Raw genomic sequence first — 19,881 nt, forward strand, 5'->3', positions numbered from 1 at the left:
TCACGGCGCGGCATGCGCACTCTATGGTACGTAACCGGCGGAGTAGTGTCGCCGGCTGGGTGGCAAAGTTGTCGGCCATTTTGTTGGAGGGTCAAGCATCTTCTTTGCTGCTAGTATTGTTATTGTAGCAGCAGGGAATGCCAGGGATGACATCGGAAGGGATGTGGAGGTTGGTATGCAGAACAAAGAGCCGGAGAGTAGGGACAGAGGTATCCTAATTCAGTATAGAGACACAGAACTGCTTCCAAGTACCAGCTGAATGTGAATGAATTACAAACTGAATAGTAAGAGACATGGTACTACATGACCAGCAGCTCACAGAGCGTTGGAAAAGCCACAATAGTGACCAAAATGGGCTGTGACTCAGACCATGGCCCTTATTCTGGTTCACTCGCACAGGCAAATTCCTTCTGAAATGGACAAAGCCATGTGCACTGCAGGGTGGGCAGATGCAGGGATTTAGGGAGGGTCAAGCACAAGCTCCGGGCGGCGCGAGATCAAAGGGCGCTGGAACCGTGCAGCCCACTCCCGCCCTGCCCGGCTGAGCTGCCCTGTCCGCTGCTATTTTCAATAAAGTCTCCCGCTGGACTGCTAGCCAATAGGCGCTTGCGGTCCAGCAGCCAATCAGAAGCAGCATTGATGGCTGCTGGACCGCAAGCACTTAATTAAAAATAGAGGCGGACAGGGCAGCTCAGCCGGGGAGGGCGGGCAGCGGGCTTCAGTCCCCCTTGGCAATGAGCTTTTTAGTCCATCTCAGCAATGAGCTATTTCAGTCCCCCTTGGCAACAGGCTATTTTAGTCCCCCTTGGCAACAAGCAATTTTAGTCCCCCTTGGCAACGAGCAATTTTAGTTCCCCTTGGCAATGATCTTTTTAGTCCCCCTCGGCAACAAGCTATTTCAGTCCCCCTTGGCAACAAGCTATTTCAGTCCCCCTTGGCAACGAGCAATTTTAGGCCCCCTTGGAAATTCGCTATTTCAGTCCTCCTTGGCAACGAGCTATTTCAGTCCCCCTTGGCAACGAACAAATTTTAGTTCCCCTTGGCAACAAGCTATTTCAGTCCCTTCTTGGCAACGAGCATGAAGTTCCTAACAATGAGCATGTAGATAAGTGCCACTTATGTGTGAAATGTGTAATGGGCATTACGGTTTGTTATTTAGGGGCGCATTTATCAATATAGTGCGATGCCGGCGCAGTGGCATCGCCGGACATCGCATTGCGGTGTTCAAGTACACCGCCGGGATGTATCATTAAAAGGACGCAGGGACAGGGCTCCGATAGGAGCCTGTCCCTGCGAAGCCCTAACCCGGAAGCCGGGGGGTCTGCGCATGCGCGGTTATGCGCTGACCCCCGCCGACCCCTGTGACCGCACTGCTCCGTTCGTAGTGCGATCACGTAGCCATAGGCTACAATGGGCTATCGCCATATCAGAATGGCGATAGCCCAGGGATGCGAAGCCGGGCTGCCCGATGTTAATACATCGGGCAGCTTCGCATCCCCCATAGAAACCTATGGGGGATGCGGCCGGCGGCGGTGCAGGGGGGGATCGCAGCAGGGATCGGAGATCCCTGCTGCGGTCCCCCTTTGATACATTTAGGAGATACTTAATATTTGCGGCTAAATCCCGAAAACGGGTGTTTTCGGGGATTTAGCCGCAAATATGGTTTAATAAATGGGCCCCATAGTATGTAATGTGCATTATGGTTTGTTATATAGTATGTAATGGGCATCATGTGTGGCCTTATGTGTAATTGGCATTACGGCATGTGGCTTTATGTGTAATGGTTATTACAAAGTTCACTAAAATGTGTAATGGGCATTACGGTGTGTGGTAAAATGTTAGGCTAAACATGCCCTTGCTCCAGGCACCGTGGCACCTAGCTACACCACTGGGCAGATGTAACATGTGCAGAGAGATTTCGATTTGGGTGAGTTATTTTGTTTTTGTGCAGGGTAAATACTGGCTGCTTTATTTTTACACTGCACTATAGATCTCACTTTAAAGTAAAACCCCACCCAAATCTAACTCTCTCTGCACAAGTAACATCTGCCCCACCTGCAGTGAACATGGTTTTGTCCATTTGAGAAGTAACTTGCCTTTGCGAGTGAACCAGAATAATCCCCCATGTGAAGGCAAAGGTTGCCTACCCGGTCATACGCTCCAAAATGACCCTCTCCATTAGTTACAAAATGCTCTGTTCCTGGACTTCCTTCTTAATTTATGATTACCATCACCTGTGTTAAACTAGTTAATTGATGAGATGGGTGTTTCAACACAGGTGATGGTAATCAGACATTAAGATGGAGATCTCCTTTCCCGTACCATCAGCAGCTCCGCCACCAGAACACCCCACTCCCCCAAAAGATAGATACAATGATAGATAAAGGGATGGCCAGCGACACATCCCCATCGATGGTTGCCATCGATAGTAATTTTAGCAGGAACCATCGATAGTTATACAACAGTCTATAATTGATGGTCCCCAACATCTAAATGCGGGATATACTCAGTGTCGCGCAAAGTTCTCTCTGCGGATGCACGCCCCTCTCCCCAGCGGCTAGCTACTATGTGTGTTCATTTAATGCCACCACAGCGTTGCTTGGTTGCCATGCCGATGCTGGCCGCTGATGCATGTATCGCAGCAGTTGCGGGCAGCACCGCAGTGGGCGGCGGCGGTGACTCGGAGAAGCAACTGAGGCTGGGATAAGGTTGTGTGGTGGTCCCCAGGTCCAGCAGTGTCCCACACAGATTCCCTAAGTGATGGCTGGGTGATGGACCAATCAGCATGCAGCACTCGTGTGACAGACAGTGTGAGACGGATGGAGTCATTCCCTTTCTCCGCCCAGTCTCCACCTGCCGCAGTGCCGCTGCTGCACTGGCGCTCCTCTCTCTCCAGACTCCTCTCCAGCTCTGTGCAATTAAATGTAAAAAAAAAAAAAATCGCCATCGGTATGTCCTACATCGATGGCTGAAAATGATCTCACCTTCTGCTATCGATGGCAAAAACATCAAGCACTAGGTCCTAACCATCGATGCTTTGGGAACCTCGATAGTCGATGGCCATCCCCGGATAGAGATAGACAAAATTAAATTATATCTCGCTCTCCCCAACCTAAGAACGTTGTGGTACCCCTGACAGGGACTATAGTAACGGGTTTTCAACTTCCAAACTTTTTATTTTTATTTTATTTCAATATACATTGTTATTAAAAAAAAATAAAAACAGGAACCTTTTATGCTGATGTTTATAAATAACCTAGCGTTCCCCAGCAGGTGGTCCTAGGAGAACTGGAGGCCGACCAGCATCTCCCAGCATCCTCTCTGGCAAGTACTAACATATCTGACATATAATAAAGCCGTAATAATATGAGTATTAGCATAGGCCTAGTGCTGTAAGATCATGTTCATGTGATATCTAATAAAACAAGGATGCTTATGCTGTTACTCTAGCCAGCGGGGAAATGTTCTGCCGTCGGCGGGGTCTGCCACACATGTACCTGACGAGAATAGCAGCCAGAAATATGGTTTTTATATTTTATTTATAGTTGTTCTGCTTAAGGTGTCTGCAGTGCTGTACAGTAATAAGCAAACAGTATACATACACACGCAGGATAGCTATAACACAGCGATGCAACCAAAGGCAGGGCAAAGGGGTATGGGGGTGCAGCAGCGATGGTGGGCAGAGCGGGAGGTGAAAACAAATCAGCACTGCTTGAGTCTGTACCCACTGATTGTGTGAACCGACAGATTAAGAGGAGCAGATTTATCTGTAAACGGTACTATTGGTCGACTGCCCGTCAGCTTATTGTCGACTTAGACACTCTTGACTTAATAATGCAAACCCAATTTATCCATGAGTGATATTCTTATTGATAAATGGTTCTCCAGCCAATCAGCTCCCAACTGACACTTTCCAAACACCTGGCCGAAGCTGATTGGCTGGAGCACCATTTATTGTTCCTAACAAGTGACAACAAGAATATCACTCATTGATAAATCTGCCCCAGAGTCTCTGATGGGGGAAATGGAGACAGGTGTAAGGGACAGTGCTAAAAGGAGAGAACAGAACAGTGAAAGAGGTCGCTGTCCCCAAGGAATTACAGTCTATTAGGGAGGGTAGTAAGAAGAAGGGTAAGCGAACAGAGGGTAGGTGGGTGGTCAGAGGAGCAGAGCAGCGCATTATAGAGACAGATAGTCTGATATGGGCCTGTGTTAGGCTGGTAGAATGTGTTCCCGAGGAAGCTACAGGGGCCACTTCCGATCGGCTTGGTTCGGATTCACTAGTCGTTATTATATTGCCGGAATCAGTAGACGAATCACTTGAATTAATTAGACATTACGGTGTATCTGTGTACGTGAGCTCCTTACTATGCATGCAAGCAGTAACCTGATTTCCCCACTTCCCCATCCTACAGACAATTGTTGGTATTAAATCTACCGATATTTCCCAACAGGAGAAATATCGGCACTCGCCTATTCAATGCTGTCCGTTAACGACCGCATTGAAGGCTGTCAGATCAGACTTTTTCTAAAGTCGGATCTGTTTCGTCAGAAACGGCAGTGGTTTGTTGAACTTACACCCGTTTTCTGACAATTCAACATTTTCACAGATTTCACGACTTTCCGACACTCGATTGTCAGTGCATTGAATACCAACAGTCGAATTAGTGTCTCAAACCGGCGAAAACGGCCGGGATTCCGAGTGTCGGGACGGTATGACTGTCGGGATCCCGGTTTGAATACCCCCCAATGCATCCTATAACAAAAAAGAATAAAAAATGTAGAAAATATGTTTTAGAAACCACAAAGTTAAAACAATCACAGTCCTGTATATGGAAGGCACAGGGGTGATACTTTTGGGGGGAGGGGATTTCTACCCAGGCAGTATATTGCATTGGAGATAGGACACATATATAGTAAATCCCATCACTGCCAATATTCCTGGTCTTTTGCATGCAACTGGACGGTGACAAATCTTGGTGCAAACCGGCCTATAGTCCCCATGATTGGATTAGTAGTGTACTGTTTGGGATTGTTTGCTTGGCTTCTCCTGCTCACATTTGCACAGACTGGGAAAATCCTTCCATTGAGGTGCGAATGGATTTGCAGCTGGCCAGCGATTGTCAGTTTGGAATTGGCAGTTGGTGGCAGTTGAGTGTGGGTCCCCTCTTTAAATTTTTAAATGCGATGCAGAACCCCCCCCCCTGGAGTTCCCAATGGCAGCAACTCTCTGATCGCAGACCTCTGCAAATTCGCACACCAGCAATCAGGTTCAAATCAGGCCCTGTGCTATTGCGCTGTAGTATTTTCAGGATAATGGTGACACAAGCTCTAAGCAGGCGCACCCGCTCGCAAGCTCCACCCTGGCCGCAGCCCATCTCAATGATTTACTTATTCTATTATTGATTGATTAATTAATTTCTCTTCTTGGTAATAAGATTCCACAGGAATTGCTACAGCTCAGTCTGATGGCACGTCAGTGTTGGCCCAGTGTGTAGCAATACACGAACCATGTAGGCAGAAGCCTTCAGAGAAAGGATATAAACTTATGACCTATTTGACGTCGTTCTCCAAAGCAAAACGTACCCATACTTTACCTATTAATATCATTAGTAACAAAAGACTTATAGGTAGACTTAAATATTGTGGCTGCCACGGACCATGTAAACACAAACACTGGTCCTGCATTCCTCCACCCGGTCTGTTCATAGTCATTCCTGTCCTCCCTTTATTCTTCTGATCGGGGGATTCTAGCTAATTCCATTATTGCTTGTAATATTTCGGTCTAAACCGTTCCTTGTTGGCTTCCTGTTCCGGATGCTACGTCCGGAGGAGATGAGATCACCGTATCCTCTCTGGTGGGAGAACGCATACGCAGAGCGACGGATGGACGTCCCGCGTTGGAAAGCTGCGGCAGCTTCATAGGCTGGAGGCTCTTTGTGCTTGTATTTTTCTGGATTTTTCAGGACCTTAACAGAAGAAAAAGGGGGTCACATTAACACTCATGCCGAATCTTATTTGATGACTGTTCACCATTCTAGGCGTAATTAAGAGTTAGAAACAAATTCAAAGACTGGGTGCAATACTCAAAAATATAAATTGTACAATCAGCGGGTAAAAGAACTCACCATTACGCACGAGCGTGCAAAGAATATAGTATTTGCCCTACAAGTAAAAAATGTTGCATGTGGGATATATCTGGACCTACCTCCATTGTATAATGGGCGATAGGACACAAATCCTTACATAGAGTACATGTGTTACTAATGAGCGAATTGAGTAGTTACAGACACTGATTGGATAAAGGTTTCGCTTTCACGTCTATAGTTTGTCTTGAGGACGCGGAAACATCTTTTTTGGATAATTCAGTTGCGGACTTGTCCTGTCTTCCACTTCACTGTTCTCAGCCACTGTTTGGCCTCAAGGTGAGGGAGGCCTGGCATGGCTGCCCCCACCCCAGATGCCACATTATGGCCCCATTTTTGTACTCAAAAGCAACGACCTCCCTCCCCCGCAAGATCTGAGCATGCTCACAAGAGGACCCTCTCAAAAGTACAAGGTGATAGTCAGGGAGGCTGGTGATAGTCATCACCAGGTCATTATATACATTCTCTATGAACCCCAGTGATGCACTGCTCCTCACCCATGGTTCAGATAATACACTACCAGACTGGTTCTAACATCAGGCCTGCCTGGTCCTCATTGTCTGCTGTGTGCCCCTGGCAGGAGTGTCTGACTTCACGCCTTCATCATCATCCTCACGCTTGATACCTCATGCCATATGATGTTCCTGCCATTGTTACCATTTCCAGCCCAGGGAGACTTGTTTTGGGATGGGTGACATCTCTGCTATGGAGCTTCCAATTCTCCTAGAATATACAGGGGTAGTAACAAGGGGGGGAGCGTTGGGTGCTTAGTACCGGACTTGCCAACAGAGGTGCAGCCAGGCCACAAACATGATGTGCCGATGCCATGACTACCAGTGGCGGCTGCAGAGGATGGCCAGCAGCACAGTTCCAAATTCAAATAGTGGAGAAACACCAACTGCCAGGGAGTCAGTTTGGAACGGCAGTTGGTGACAGTTGCTGTGCCTCCACTATTTAAATTTTAAGCAGTGCTGCAACACCCCCCCTCCCCCCTCCCTTCCTTTGGAGCCTCCCCTGATGACTACCCTTATCCAGGGGCAGCGGTAATAAGCATTGGAGTATGATAAATTGGCATTTTTGATACCCAGCCTGTGACATGGAAGTTAAGTACTGATTGGCTGGTAGTTTATCTCTCTCCACTCTATCACTCTCCAAGGCAGGGTGCCTACCCTCCCGAAATGGCCGGGAGGGTCACGGAAATCGGGTCCCCCTCCCGGCCCCCCCGGAAAGGGGGGCAACCCTCCCGCATATCCCAATCTCCCGCGAATCTCCCCTCGGTGGGGGTGTCCGCGGGTAAAATGATGCGATCGCGTCATTATAGCCCCGCCCTCCGTCATGCAATGCCTGGTATACCAGCATTGCACGGTGGGGGCATGGCTAAAATGAAACGATTGCCATAGGCATGCCCCCAACAGGATAACCCGCCTGTGGCTCCGCCCCCAAGCCGGATCTTTTTCCTCCAGGCGATGGCCCCGCCTCCCTGCCTAACAGAGCTGGCTGTTCTCTCCTGGAGAGGGCAGCTCCAAAGTCGGCAAGTATGCTCAAAGGCTTAGTACATAGACCCCTCGGTACTCTTTACTTAGATGGGCGCCCGTCGTGGTGATCGCGGGTACATTTATGTCTGCCCGCGACGCGACCGACGCGATGCCCGCGATTTCCCATTGAAACCCATGTTAAACATGGAAATCGCGTCGGTCGCGTCGCGGCTGGCCATAAATGTACCCGCGATGCCCGCGACGCGATGCTCCCGATTTGCTATAGGAATCAATGTTAAAAGGCCCGATGGACACGATTTTACTGTTCAATGCCTCAATGGACCCGATTTGGCCATAGGAATCAATGTTAAATGGGCCACAGAGCCCAAATAGGCACAATTAACCCTTAAAATGTCCCCCCAAATTTTTAACGCCACCCCACGATCCACGCCAACCCGAAGCGTGGCAAACGCAGCGAGCCCGCGAGGGGCGGCGGTACGCGTCCTCCGACCTTTTCATGCCCTACTATCCACTAGGACGTGGAGTGAGAATAGAATAGTGTGGCGAGCGCAGCGAGCCACCGAGCCCGAAGCGTGGCGAGGGGACGCGGATACCTTCACAGTTATACGCGTCCCCTTGCGGGCTTCACAGGTGTCGGTGGCGACGCGGACACCTGTGAAGCCCGCGAGGGGACGCGTTTACCTGTGAAGGTATCCGCGTCCCCTCGCGGGGCTCGCTGCGCTCGCCACACTATTCTATTCTCACTCCACGCCCTAGTGGATAGTAGGGCATGAAAAGGTCGGAGGACGCGTACCGCCGCCCCTCGCGGGCTCGCTGCGCTCGCCACGCTTCGGGTTGGCGTGGATCGTGGGGTGGCGTTAAAAATTTGGGGGGACATTTTAAGGGTTAATTGTGCCTATTTAGGCTCTGTGGCCCATTTAACATTGATTCCTATGGCCAAATCGCGGGCATTGAGGCATTTTACATGAAAATCGCGCTCAATCAGCCTTTTTAACATTGTTCCCTATGGGAAAATCGCGGTCATCGCGGGTAGCAGATTTTTATGTACCCGCGATTTACCCGCGATGACCGCGATTTTTACCCCCGACGCCCGCGATTTCAATCGCGGGCGCCCATCTAGGTAAAGAGTACCGACCCCTCTATCTGTTTCATCAACATTGTTCTCTGCAATGGAGAATATAGCAAATTAGTGAATGTTCGGTAAATATATTTGGAAGTCGTATGTAAGCCACTTATGGGCACTTACTTTGTCACTTGCAGACGGGCTGATTATCTTGGTCAGAAATCTCAGAGCCAAATCAGGTAGCAGACATATGCCAGTCGTTAAAATGATGGTTAACCAGACATAGGGTTGTCTTAGGGCATTTGTAATAGTTCCTGGTTTGGGATAAAGGAAAATCTAATTACAGGTCATTTTTATCCAACTTTAATAAAAAAATAGGTACTTGTTTCCTAGAACGGCCACAACGATTTAGATCGTTGTGGTCGTAAGATAAAAAATCGGATCGGTCGCATCGCATGCGATTTGGTCGCATACGATGCGACCGATCCGATCTGCCGATTTTTCACCCGATTTTTTTTTTTTTTACACCAGATTTGTTTAAATTGCCCCCCCAAATGTTAATAAGTGTGCTAGACCCCACGATAGACGTGAACCCGAAGCGTGGCGAGCGCAGCGAGCCCGCGAGGGGCGGCGGTGCGCGTCCTCCGACCTTTTCATTCCCCTACTATCCACTAGGGCGTGGAGTGAGAATATAATAGTGTGGCGAGCGCAGCGAGCCACCGAGCCCGAAGCGTGGCGAGCGCAGCGAGCCCCGCGAGGGGACGCGTCTCACTTCACAGGTATACGCGTCCCCTCGCGGGGCTCGCTGCGCTCGCCACGCTTCGGGCTCGGTGGCTCGCTGCGCTCGCCACACTATTATATTCTCACTCCACGCCCTAGTGGATAGTAGGGGAATGAAAAGGTCGGAGGACGCGCACCGCCGCCCCTCGCGGGCTCGCTGCGCTCGCCACGCTTCGGGTTCACGTCTATCGTGGGGTCATGGCGGGCACATAAAAAATGTGAAATGGGTCATATTGGCCCATTTCACCTTTTTTATCATTTTTCCCTATGTGAGATGGACTTAATCAAGTCCATCTCATCTTGTGCCATTATAATGGCACAAGACCGACCGATTTCAATGTTAAAAGATTTTTTAACATTGAAGTCTATGGAAAAATCGGGTCAATCGGTCGGTCGCATCGCGGCCGATTTTAATTGGTCGCGACCGACCGATTGACCCGATTTCTGTCAATCAAATGGAAAAAATTGTAAAAAATCGGCCACATCGTGAGGATCGTGTCCCTTAATTAAGAGCCACGATCACTCACGATTGTGGCCGTTCTAGGAAACAAGTACCAAAAAATAATAATTAAAAAGAAAAATAATTTGGCGTAAGTTTGCATAAAAGTATTAACCCCTTCAGTGGTGGGGGTTTTTTTGGGAGCGCTCCCCACTGGGCGAGTTTTTTATGGGGAGCGCTCCCTTAAAAAAAAACACCACTTGCTCCGTGGGTCCGGGCAGCGCCGCTGCACTGTCAATCAGCGGCTGCCCAGACCTGCGCCCCCGCGCCGCTTCCCTGTTTCGGGGACTTCATACAAAACCCAGAGGGGAGGGGGGAGGAGGGAGACGGAGGTGCCACAGAGGGGAGGGACAACAGTGGCAGTAAACAGTGGCAAACCCGAGAATTTTCCGTGCTTGCCAGACTGGGCATTGAGGCACAGCCCGGAAAATTCTCTGGATTGCCACTGAAGGAGTTAAGTATTAGGTCGACAATGTCTAGGTCAAAACCAAAATGTCCTGACCCAGCGGGGAACCGGGGGATTAACCAGTAAGCCCCATGATTTATGACCCCACCCCCTTTTTTAGGGGCGGGGTCTGTCTCCAACCTTCAATAAGTGTTAATGCCACCTGGCAGTCAGTAGCGGATGACTGATCTGGCGGGTGCAGGATTTCGGCTCCAGAAGAGCCGTGTGGGCAGGCAGATAAGAAGTTGCGTCATGATGTCACGTTGCATTGTGATGTCACATCCTCCCACACTATGCCCCGGTTGGGCCTTAACGTCACAGTCCGACACGGACCATGTTGACCATATAGTGTCAATCTACCATCTGGATACCGGAAATGTTCAACCTTACCGGTTTCCAATAGCATTTTGTTCATTTGTCAGATTGTTACTGTATATAAATCACAAATACTTGGATCTATATGTAAAAGGGGTCCCTACGCTCCCTTCGTACATCCTCAAACAGTCTGAATTACTGTATATACAGTGGGCCTGATTGCTGAGCGATTATCTGTCCATCTTCATGCGGTCGGCCGGCCCGCCCAGTTGGTCTGCAGCCATCGCCACCAGTATCAGCAGAGTACAGAATAGCCCTGTGTCTGAATTAGGCATCCTATCACCGTCCGCACACTGTAATAGAGCACGGAAGTCGCCGACAGTACACGCCCACTGCGGATCATACACATGGTCACTGTACAGTTGTCTACCCAGAAATGCCTTTTCACGGGACGCGTGCTCCGGCGCATGTGCAATTTGCAGATATCTGCGGGATCTGTACACATTTAGATTTGCTATAGACTCATGCTCTTGTGAAACTTCTGCTCCCCTGATCGCTCTCTCCATTGGGAGGTTCACTTGTCCGTCAACTCGCTTCCAATACATGAGCGCACTGTACATACCGGTCGAGGTTAAAAAGGATGTAAAGAGGATATGCATCCCGCTGCTTTGTAAGTCATATGTAATGGAAAAATAAATCACAATGGTCCCAAACACTGAGAAGATGTATAGGAAGGTCCAGTATGACATGTTTATCCCAATCTGCATAGGAAACAATAGAGGGATAAATATAACCATTAATACTGTATGTACTATTGTTATAGCAGAAATATAAGATAAAAGACAGTAATGAATTACAGTATCAGGTCTTATAGTGAACACTTCCACAGGTCATTGCAATTCGAGTGATTTAGGTGTCATGGGACCTTTACGACAGTCGGAATCTCGGGTCGTTCGACTGTAACTCGACAGCCGGAATTCAATGTTCTGGCTATCGAGTGTCGGACTCTTAAAGTCTGATCTGTTTTGTCGGAAGCTTCCTTCAATGCTGTCGGTAAGGGCAGCATTGAACAAGCGAGGGTGGAAATAGCATCCTGGATTAAATACCCCCCTAAAGGGGTGACCACTATTACCTGCACTTGGTATTCCAAAATTACACTAATTAGAAACGTAAGATTATCAGCTGTCTTGGTGATTCAGGCCTCCTGGAGGCGAGGGGGAGGATTGTAGGGTGGATTGTAATTCGGTTGACCTAGGCGCTCAAGCTAAGTACATATTAGACCAGGGCTGGGCAACACCGCCCCTCCAGATGTTGATGAACTACACATCCCAGGATGCTTTGCATTAGTTTTGCTATGTGGCCATGCTGAAACTGATGCAAGGCATGCTGGGATGTGTAGTTCATTAACTGGAGGGCCGGTGTTGCCCAGCCCTGTATTAGAAAATACTTTAAACAATATGCATGATACCTAATAAAATGGAGAGTGATAACCCACCAGCCAATCAGCTCCTAACTGTCATGATTCAGGCTGTGTTTGAAAAATGTCAGATAGGAGCTGATTGGTTGGTGCAGTGACAGAACTTGTGGGTGGTAAGCCCAGGTGTATAAATATAATTTGGGTGTATTGTACATGGGTGGGAGGCTGCAGGGCTGCACCCCTTAGGTAAAATCTGCCACTGGTCCCTGCTGATTTGTTTATTTACTGCAGGACGGACAGGATAGTCTTTAAATATTACATCAAAAAAATAATTTCTCATTAATTTACTTGTCACCATCCTGAGAACAGTATTGGGGTGTTACAAGTATCATAACCAATGCTTGTTAAATAGACCTTCCCATCAGAGGCAGAACTGCCACTGGTGCAACAGGTGCAGTGCATCGGGGCCCCTGACAACTAAGGGCCCTCTGCTGCCCCGTCACCATCTTCCTGTCACCCACTATTTTTCCCTGTCATATTCTGCCTCCCCCTTTCGTGTTGCACTTGGGTTGTGGTAGAGGAGGGGGCCCAAATAATATTTTAGTACCTGGGTCCACAACCCACAAGTTCCGCCACTGCTCTCGATGCAAAGCCAGCAAATCTTAACATCGACGGTGGTTACCGTTGACGATAGAGCTGCGTGTTTGCTATGTAATAAATGTAACCTCTAACCACAGAACCAGATAACGCTCTCATCCAACCACGCCACCAGCCGTCTCCTCTGCATACGGTCAGTGTGGCTGAACCAGTAACAAATACAAGGTTTATTGATAAACCTATTCTACTAATATATTTTTTTTATACAAACCAGGATTCTGTTTTAAAAATCAGAAATACATAAATATCTTACCTGTAAATTAACGATAATAACGAGCGCAGTGCCAGTTGTGAAAGCAAATGTCTGATAATCGGAATTCACCAACCCGTCCTCCGTCGTCATTTGCCAGAAAGCTCCGTACGGGATGAAGAAGATGGCGAGCGAGGTCAGCGTGCCGTGCAACAGGCTGAGGAAGAATTTCGTAAAGTTGAACAATTGCCCTTTTTGGCCCGGAATATAGAGGCTAGGGCACTGCATGCTCAACTTGTCATTGACGTCCTGTTATACAAAGAGTAGAATCATTGATCTTCCTGCAGAAAAACACATGCCCTAAATATCCGCATGTTTACTGTTGGAAATAATGTGTGTGCTGGTGTTGGTATTGCAGAACTATACGTACAGACGCACCCCAATGGATGACAACCTATGAACAGCCCAGTTACTTAGCATGTGATTTTTTTTTTTTTTTTATAGATGGCAGGTACAGGCGTACTCACTGTTACATGCACACTGGTGAAGGAGTAGAGCATGAACAGAGAGGGGTGTCATACAGCACAACAGGATGCTGGAATGGCTTTATATGAAGGTAATTGCAGGTCTCTAATATGAGCTAAGCAGGAAACTTCTGTGTCCCACTCTTCACAGTCTTAAGCTGGCCATATACTAGTGCAATCTGGCCACTTTTACCTGTTTTTTACCAACAGATTGGAACGAGAAATCAAGTGAAAAGTGGCCAAATCGAATGTGTTTGACATCGATCTGATGCACGCAAATCAGATATCTAATATCTGACTCAGGCAGCCTTCTGGCAGCAGGGAATGGGATCACATATATATATAGATATATGTAAAAGGACCGCATACGATATAACGCAAGGCTGGCCAAACCGGTCCTGGAGATCTACCAGCGGTCCACGTTTTCGAGATCACCTAGCTGGTGCACAGCTGTAGTCATTACTAACTGTCACATGTTCCATATCACCTAGCTGGTGCACAGCTGTAGTCATTACTAACTCACATGTCCTAAATCCCCTAGCTGGTGCACAGCTGTAGTCATTACTAACTGTCACATTCCCCAGATCACCTAGCTGGTGCACAGCTGTAGTCATTACTAACTGTGACATTCCCCAGATCACCTAGCTGGTGCACAGCTGTAGTCATTACTAACTGTGACATTCCCCAGATCACCTAGCTGGTGCACAGCTGTAGTCTTTACTAACTGTCACATTCCCCAGATCACCTAGCTGGTGCACAGCTGTAGTAATTACTAACTGTCACATTCCCCAGATCACCTAGCTGGTGCACAGCTGTAGTCTTTACTAACTGTCACTTTCCCCAGATCACCTAGCTGATACACAGATGTTGTCATTACTAACTGTCACATGTCCCAGATCACTTAGCTGGTGCGCAGCTGTAGTCATTACTAACTGTCACATTCCCCAGATCACCTAGCTGGTGCACAGCTGTAGTCATTACTAACTGTCACATTCCCCAGATCACCTAGCTGGTGCGCAGCTGTAGTCATTACTAACTCACATGTCCTAAATCCCCTAGCTGGTGCACAGCTGTAGTCATTACTAACTGTCACATTCCCCAGATCACCTAGCTGGTGCACAGCTGTAGTCATTACTAACTGTCACATTCCCCAGATCACCTAGCTGGTGCACAGCTGTAGTCATTACTAACTGTCACATTCCCCAGATCACCTAGCTGGTGCACAGCTGTAGTCATTACTAACTGTCACATTCCCCAGATCACCTAGCTGGTGCACAGCTGTAGTCTTTACTAACTGTCACTTTCCCCAGATCACCTAGCTCATACACAGATGTTGTTATTACTAACTGTCACATGTCCCAGATCACTTAGCTGGTGCGCAGCTGTAGTCATTACTAACTGTCACATTCCCCAGATCACCTAGCTGGTGCACAGCTGTAGTCATTACTAACTGTCACATTCCCCAGATCACCTAGCTGGTGTGCAGCTGTAGTCATTACTAACTGTCACATTCCCCAGATCACCTAGCTGGTGCAAAGCTGTAGTCATTACTAACTGTCTCATTTTCAAACATGCTGCATTCATTCCTACTATAAGACCACCTCCTGATATACCGTATGTGATCCTGCCGCCTGGGAAGCTCCCAGGCGGCTCAAGGGGCATCGCATGTGACTTCTCCTCTCGGAGAAGTTGCATAGTGTAAGGGGGCCTTTACAAAGTCTCAAGATGGCTCACATACCTACTCAGTAGTGATCTCAGTGGCCATCTTGGGACAGAGCATGAAGTCTCCCTGGAGACCAGAAGTTTGTGCAGTAGTGTACTCTTGCAACAGTGTCTATGTAAGCTGCTAATCAATGTGATAGTTGCATTATCCCATTTGGAATATCTACAATATCATTTTATATTCTTGCAAAATGCAATATTTTACTAAGGCTGGAGAGAAAAATATTAGTTCTAATCATTGTAAAGTCTATGAAAGTAAGTTTACTTTGTATAATACGATACCTGATCTGTTAGTCCGACCACAATTACAGGAAGTCCGGAGTATAATAGGTTGTAGAGAGTAATAAATGTTGTGTCATATACGGTCTGGAAATGGAAGATTCGGTTGAAATTGAAAGATTATTACAGGAATCCAAACAAATAAAAAAATTATATATATATATATATATATTTTGTAGTACAGTCCGGCACTCCCTCTTTGTAGGCAACTGCCCCGGTGCCCGTCTCAGCAGACAGTATAGTTGAAGAAAAAGACTGGCACTCGTAGGTCTTTTAAAAGTTGTATTAAACAAACAGTGGAACAACCAACGTTTCGGGGCTGCGCCCCTTTGTTAAGGTGTGTGTGAACACACCTTGACAAAGGGGCGCAGCCCCAAAACGTTGGTTGTTCCACTGTTTGTTTAATACAACTTTTAAAAGACCTACGAGTGCCAGTCTTTTTCTTCAACTATATATATATATATATTATTTTATTTTATTTTATTATATATTTTAAATACAAGGGTATTTAAACATCACACATTGTCTACATATAGCGGTAGTGGCATTTTGTGGGTTGAACTAGAATCCCATTGGAAAACTCGGCCGAAAGGGGGTGCGACCACTTCCTGTTGGGCATTTGAGACCTATCTGTAGACTCAGCCCCTGAAAGGGTTGTGGCCACATTACAGTACATCTGGAAATCTTTGGGACTTTGAACTTACCCCCCTCTAAGCACCCCAGGACTCGGCTAGTATTCATGGGAACAATTATTTCCAATGATCTAAATGAGGCAAACACAATTTAAATATAGGATTTAAAATGATTTGCATATAGTATGCTGTAGCTACTGACCAGGCAAGTCAGATTGGACCAGCTGAAATCAATAGCTGTGATAGACATTACCGCTGAATACACTTGAGGGAGTCGGATGACTCACCTACAGTCGGGATTCCGACGGTTGCAAGTCTAACTGACGGGATCCGGAATTACAGGGCCTCTTTTCCCTCGTGGAAAAGAGGGAGAATAAAATAGGCGGTGAGCCACTGAGCCTGCAGCATGGCAAGCCAGCAAGGGACTTGAATACGCTCGCCCCCTCTGTCGGTTGGGATGCCGATGTTGGTTATACCATCATACACATTGAGGAAAACTATCAGACTGCGAGGGCCCGCCAAGGGGGGGGGGGGGGGGGGGGGAGTGGCGTCCCGTGGCTGGTCCGGTGTGTGATGTCTTGCGTGACGGACATCATGCCATTAGCCCACCCGAATGCTTGTCCACTGCTCCTCTTGCCCTGCAGCCTCCGCAGGGCAGTCAGTAGCGTATGACTGCCCGGGGACATTAAAAGTTGTCGCCAGGCCCCACTCACCTAAAACAATGGGTGGGGCCATAAAAGACCGGAGCCTACTGGAAAATCCCCCTCCCCGTTTCCCCCACAGGCCAGTCCGAGCCTGAAAACTATTGTTAGTTTTCATAGGCCACATGAATTACTTTCCACATGACATCTTTCTAATGAGGGATACACCAGTCCTGTTTTGTTTGGATAATACATATTTGTATTCTATATGAAATAGACATTTAAAACTTAATTTTGACATAGTCAATCATCAAAATGTTTAGTAGGAATCCCTGCCCCAACGTACCTGGCCGGAATAGCCGTTGAAGAAAGCGTACCAGAAGTTCACTAGTGTGTAGGCAAAGTTCTTGTAGAAGAAGTAACTGAGGAACTTGCACATGCGGATGTAGGACCAGCGGCCATGGACCAGAAGCAGCCTTTGGAGGAAGCGGAACTGAGCGAAGGAGTAGTCGCTGGACATGACTGCTTGCATCCCTTCCTGTCCGCTTATACCAACACCGATATGGGCAGCTGTAAAGGGCACAAAGGCACAGCCACTGCTGAGCAACGCAACCAAGAGGGAACCAAGGATTTATTACCTTAATAGGTTTCTTATATATCAAAGGGAACAGGGAACATATCGCAGGTGACTCTCTTACTCTTTATCATGCTGACATCATTAGCGCCATCTCCGATGGACAAGGTGATGGCCTTCTTGTATTTCTTCACCAAGTCTACGACCATGGCCTTCTGCTTCGGAGTCACCCGGCAGCAGATGACGGAACTGCACTCGCACGCCAGGTCTACGAAACTCCTCTGCCGTCGCTCTTTCAAGATATTCACTTTGCTTTTCTCCTGCAGGTCGCGCTGCTTCTGTTCGGCCGTCTTGGGAAACCTCAGCTTCAGGCGTCTTCTTTTCTTTTTCTTCTTTTCCAGCAAGATTTCATTCTGTTTGGTAAAACCGTTCTGGTGAGAACTCACATGGGCATAAATGCGCAAATATCGGCCCCCTGCGAACGCACGCGGCCCAACAAACTGACCTGAACAAGGCCCTTTATGTATTCACCAGGAGGTGTATAGTGCATTGTAGTAGACGCAATGTGTGTATGCCCTTGCCGGTCCACGCACTGATGCCACGTGATGTCAGCCGCCAGCCCCAAGCAAGCATCGACCCACCTGTGTACGCAGGGATTTGTGTGCACGCTCATGAAACGCTGGACATACCCCTGCGCCTGCCCCAAGCTCTCCCTTTCCGGAGTGAACGGACCAGCGAGTGTGAAACTCGCCAAAGCTGTTCCGCTCCCGGGGATTGCGCATGCACATATTCGCACATGCGCACCGGGGTCAGGGCTGAATTCATATCGCAACAAACAGGTCTAAATCGGCCTCATAGTACAATGCACAGGTTCTCAAACTCGGTCTTCAGGACCCTACAGTGCATGTTTTGCAGGTCTCCTCACAGAATCACAAGTGAAATAATTAGCTCCACCTGATCTTTTAAAATGTTTCGTGAGTAATGAGTGCACCTGCCGGGTGACCTGGAAAACGGGAACTGTGTGGGGTCCTGAGACCCGAGTTTGAGAACCATTGGTCTAATATGTACCCAGCATTAGAGAGGTGGTGTAATACAGTATGCCCTCATTTTCCCCTTGTCGTTTATAATCCTCACACTCTCTCCTTGTCAAGGATCTGACTTATTGGGTGCCTGAATGTTTATCTTATTGTGTTTAAAATCTTTTCTTTTATTTCAATGGCCCATTCATTTCAATGAGAATTTCCAATGTGAGTGATGTAGAACCCCCATTGAAATGTGTGGGGAAATTGCTGTACATGCATAAAGTGTACTATTTTCTCATTTGTCTCAATATTTCTGCAGTAAATGAAAGGGTCTAAAAGCAACAAGTTTATGCTGGGAATTTATAAAACAGATCTTAAGTAGATGACTCATATTCTATACCCAGTACTGCAGAAATGGCTGATTTTTAGTGATTCAGCGATGTGGGGCATTCCTCTTTTAAACCCCGATTTAGATCACAATCTCTGAAAATAATGGTGCCTTTAGTAGTGCCCACCCATGCCCATTTATTGTGTGCAGTTATGTTTACACTTGCGTTCGCAGCATTCACTCACCAGCCATGACCCGGTTATGATCAGTGATCGGTTTTTATTGGGCTTAGGGTTCTGTTCATTGTCCGTTTGCTCGCGATTTCGCTCTCTCTCCTGGAGATCTATTCTCCTCTGTATTAAGGTGCTGTTAAAAGAATCACAGTTAGGGTTAGCGTTCCTGCAGTAGGCCTCGATTTATTAACTTGTAGTAGTAAATCTCACGGAGAGAATATTATACAGAATATTGAGAAAAAGGACATGGAACCAGCCTGTAATACCATTGGTATCATTTCACGAACATTCCCATGGCCTGATTCTGGTTGACGTAGTCTACAGAGTTTTCGTGCTGCTGAGAACCCCCCCCCCCCCCCCCCCGCTGCCACCGTATCCCCTTGTTATGAAAACGTCCCCTCGCATGTGCCCGCAACAGGACGATTCATTCTATGGTGGGCGACCATAGAAGTGGAGACTGACTTATATTTGCAGTCTCCGGAACAAAGACACACTGCGTCAGTGTTTGCATGGGGGTGCCCATTAAACGCTGCCCCCGTCCTGCCTCCCCTGTGTGAGCGCCACACTGACTTTGCAGGTTGGCGAAGGTGCCCGCACAAAAGCCCTGCACATGTTGCAGAGCTTCAACATCGGTCCCCCAAGCAAACACGCTAAACTAGAATCAGGGCCCTATTTCACATGTGATGTTGCTATGGGCAACCAATCAGATGCTATCGATTAACTTCTAAATAAATAAGAAGTAGATTCTGATTGGTTGCCCATAGCGAAATAGAATGCCCTGTGAAATAGAATGCCCATCTTATTAAATATCCCCCGAAGTGTTAGGGATGCCTGAGGATCACTTTGGCCACCCCTGATATATATAGAACGGGTGCGGTATATTAGGTCAACAAAAAGTTTGACATACACAACATCGTC

General features: G+C 47.6%; 1 protein-coding gene and 1 long non-coding RNA gene across 4 annotated transcripts in view; one reads left to right on the top strand and one right to left on the bottom strand.

Moving 5' to 3' along the window:
- Positions 1-32: 32 nt before the first annotated feature.
- Positions 33-19,881, top strand: part of LOC146021976 (uncharacterized) — a 155,674-nt gene continuing 135,825 nt past the window's right edge. For 2 of the 3 annotated variants that reach the window (XR_014451453.1, XR_014451447.1), the window contains exons 1-2: positions 33-169; positions 3,274-3,324. This is a non-coding gene — a long non-coding RNA (uncharacterized LOC146021976). Of the gene's footprint in view, positions 170-3,270; positions 3,325-19,881 lie in introns of all 3 variants that reach the window. The other variant, XR_014451459.1, reaches the window with a different exon arrangement.
- LOC146032758 (phospholipid-transporting ATPase IC-like) overlaps positions 5,417-19,881 on the bottom strand; it is a 38,574-nt gene continuing 24,109 nt past the window's right edge. Inside the window, exons 17-24 of the mRNA XM_083158513.1 lie at positions 18,976-19,096; positions 17,505-17,793; positions 17,153-17,376; positions 15,537-15,620; positions 13,072-13,317; positions 11,367-11,505; positions 8,889-9,019; positions 5,417-5,969 (exon numbers count right to left, since the gene is read on the bottom strand). Coding sequence (XP_083014639.1) covers positions 5,751-5,969; positions 8,889-9,019; positions 11,367-11,505; positions 13,072-13,317; positions 15,537-15,620; positions 17,153-17,376; positions 17,505-17,793; positions 18,976-19,096 — 1,453 coding nt within the window. The 3' untranslated portion in view covers positions 5,417-5,750. The remainder of the gene's footprint in view (positions 5,970-8,888; positions 9,020-11,366; positions 11,506-13,071; positions 13,318-15,536; positions 15,621-17,152; positions 17,377-17,504; positions 17,794-18,975; positions 19,097-19,881) is intronic.

This window comes from Crinia signifera, chromosome 1 (genome assembly GCF_055691185.1).
Source record: "Crinia signifera chromosome 1, ASM5569118v1, whole genome shotgun sequence".
In the NCBI taxonomy this organism is placed as follows: domain Eukaryota; kingdom Metazoa; phylum Chordata; class Amphibia; order Anura; family Myobatrachidae; genus Crinia; species Crinia signifera.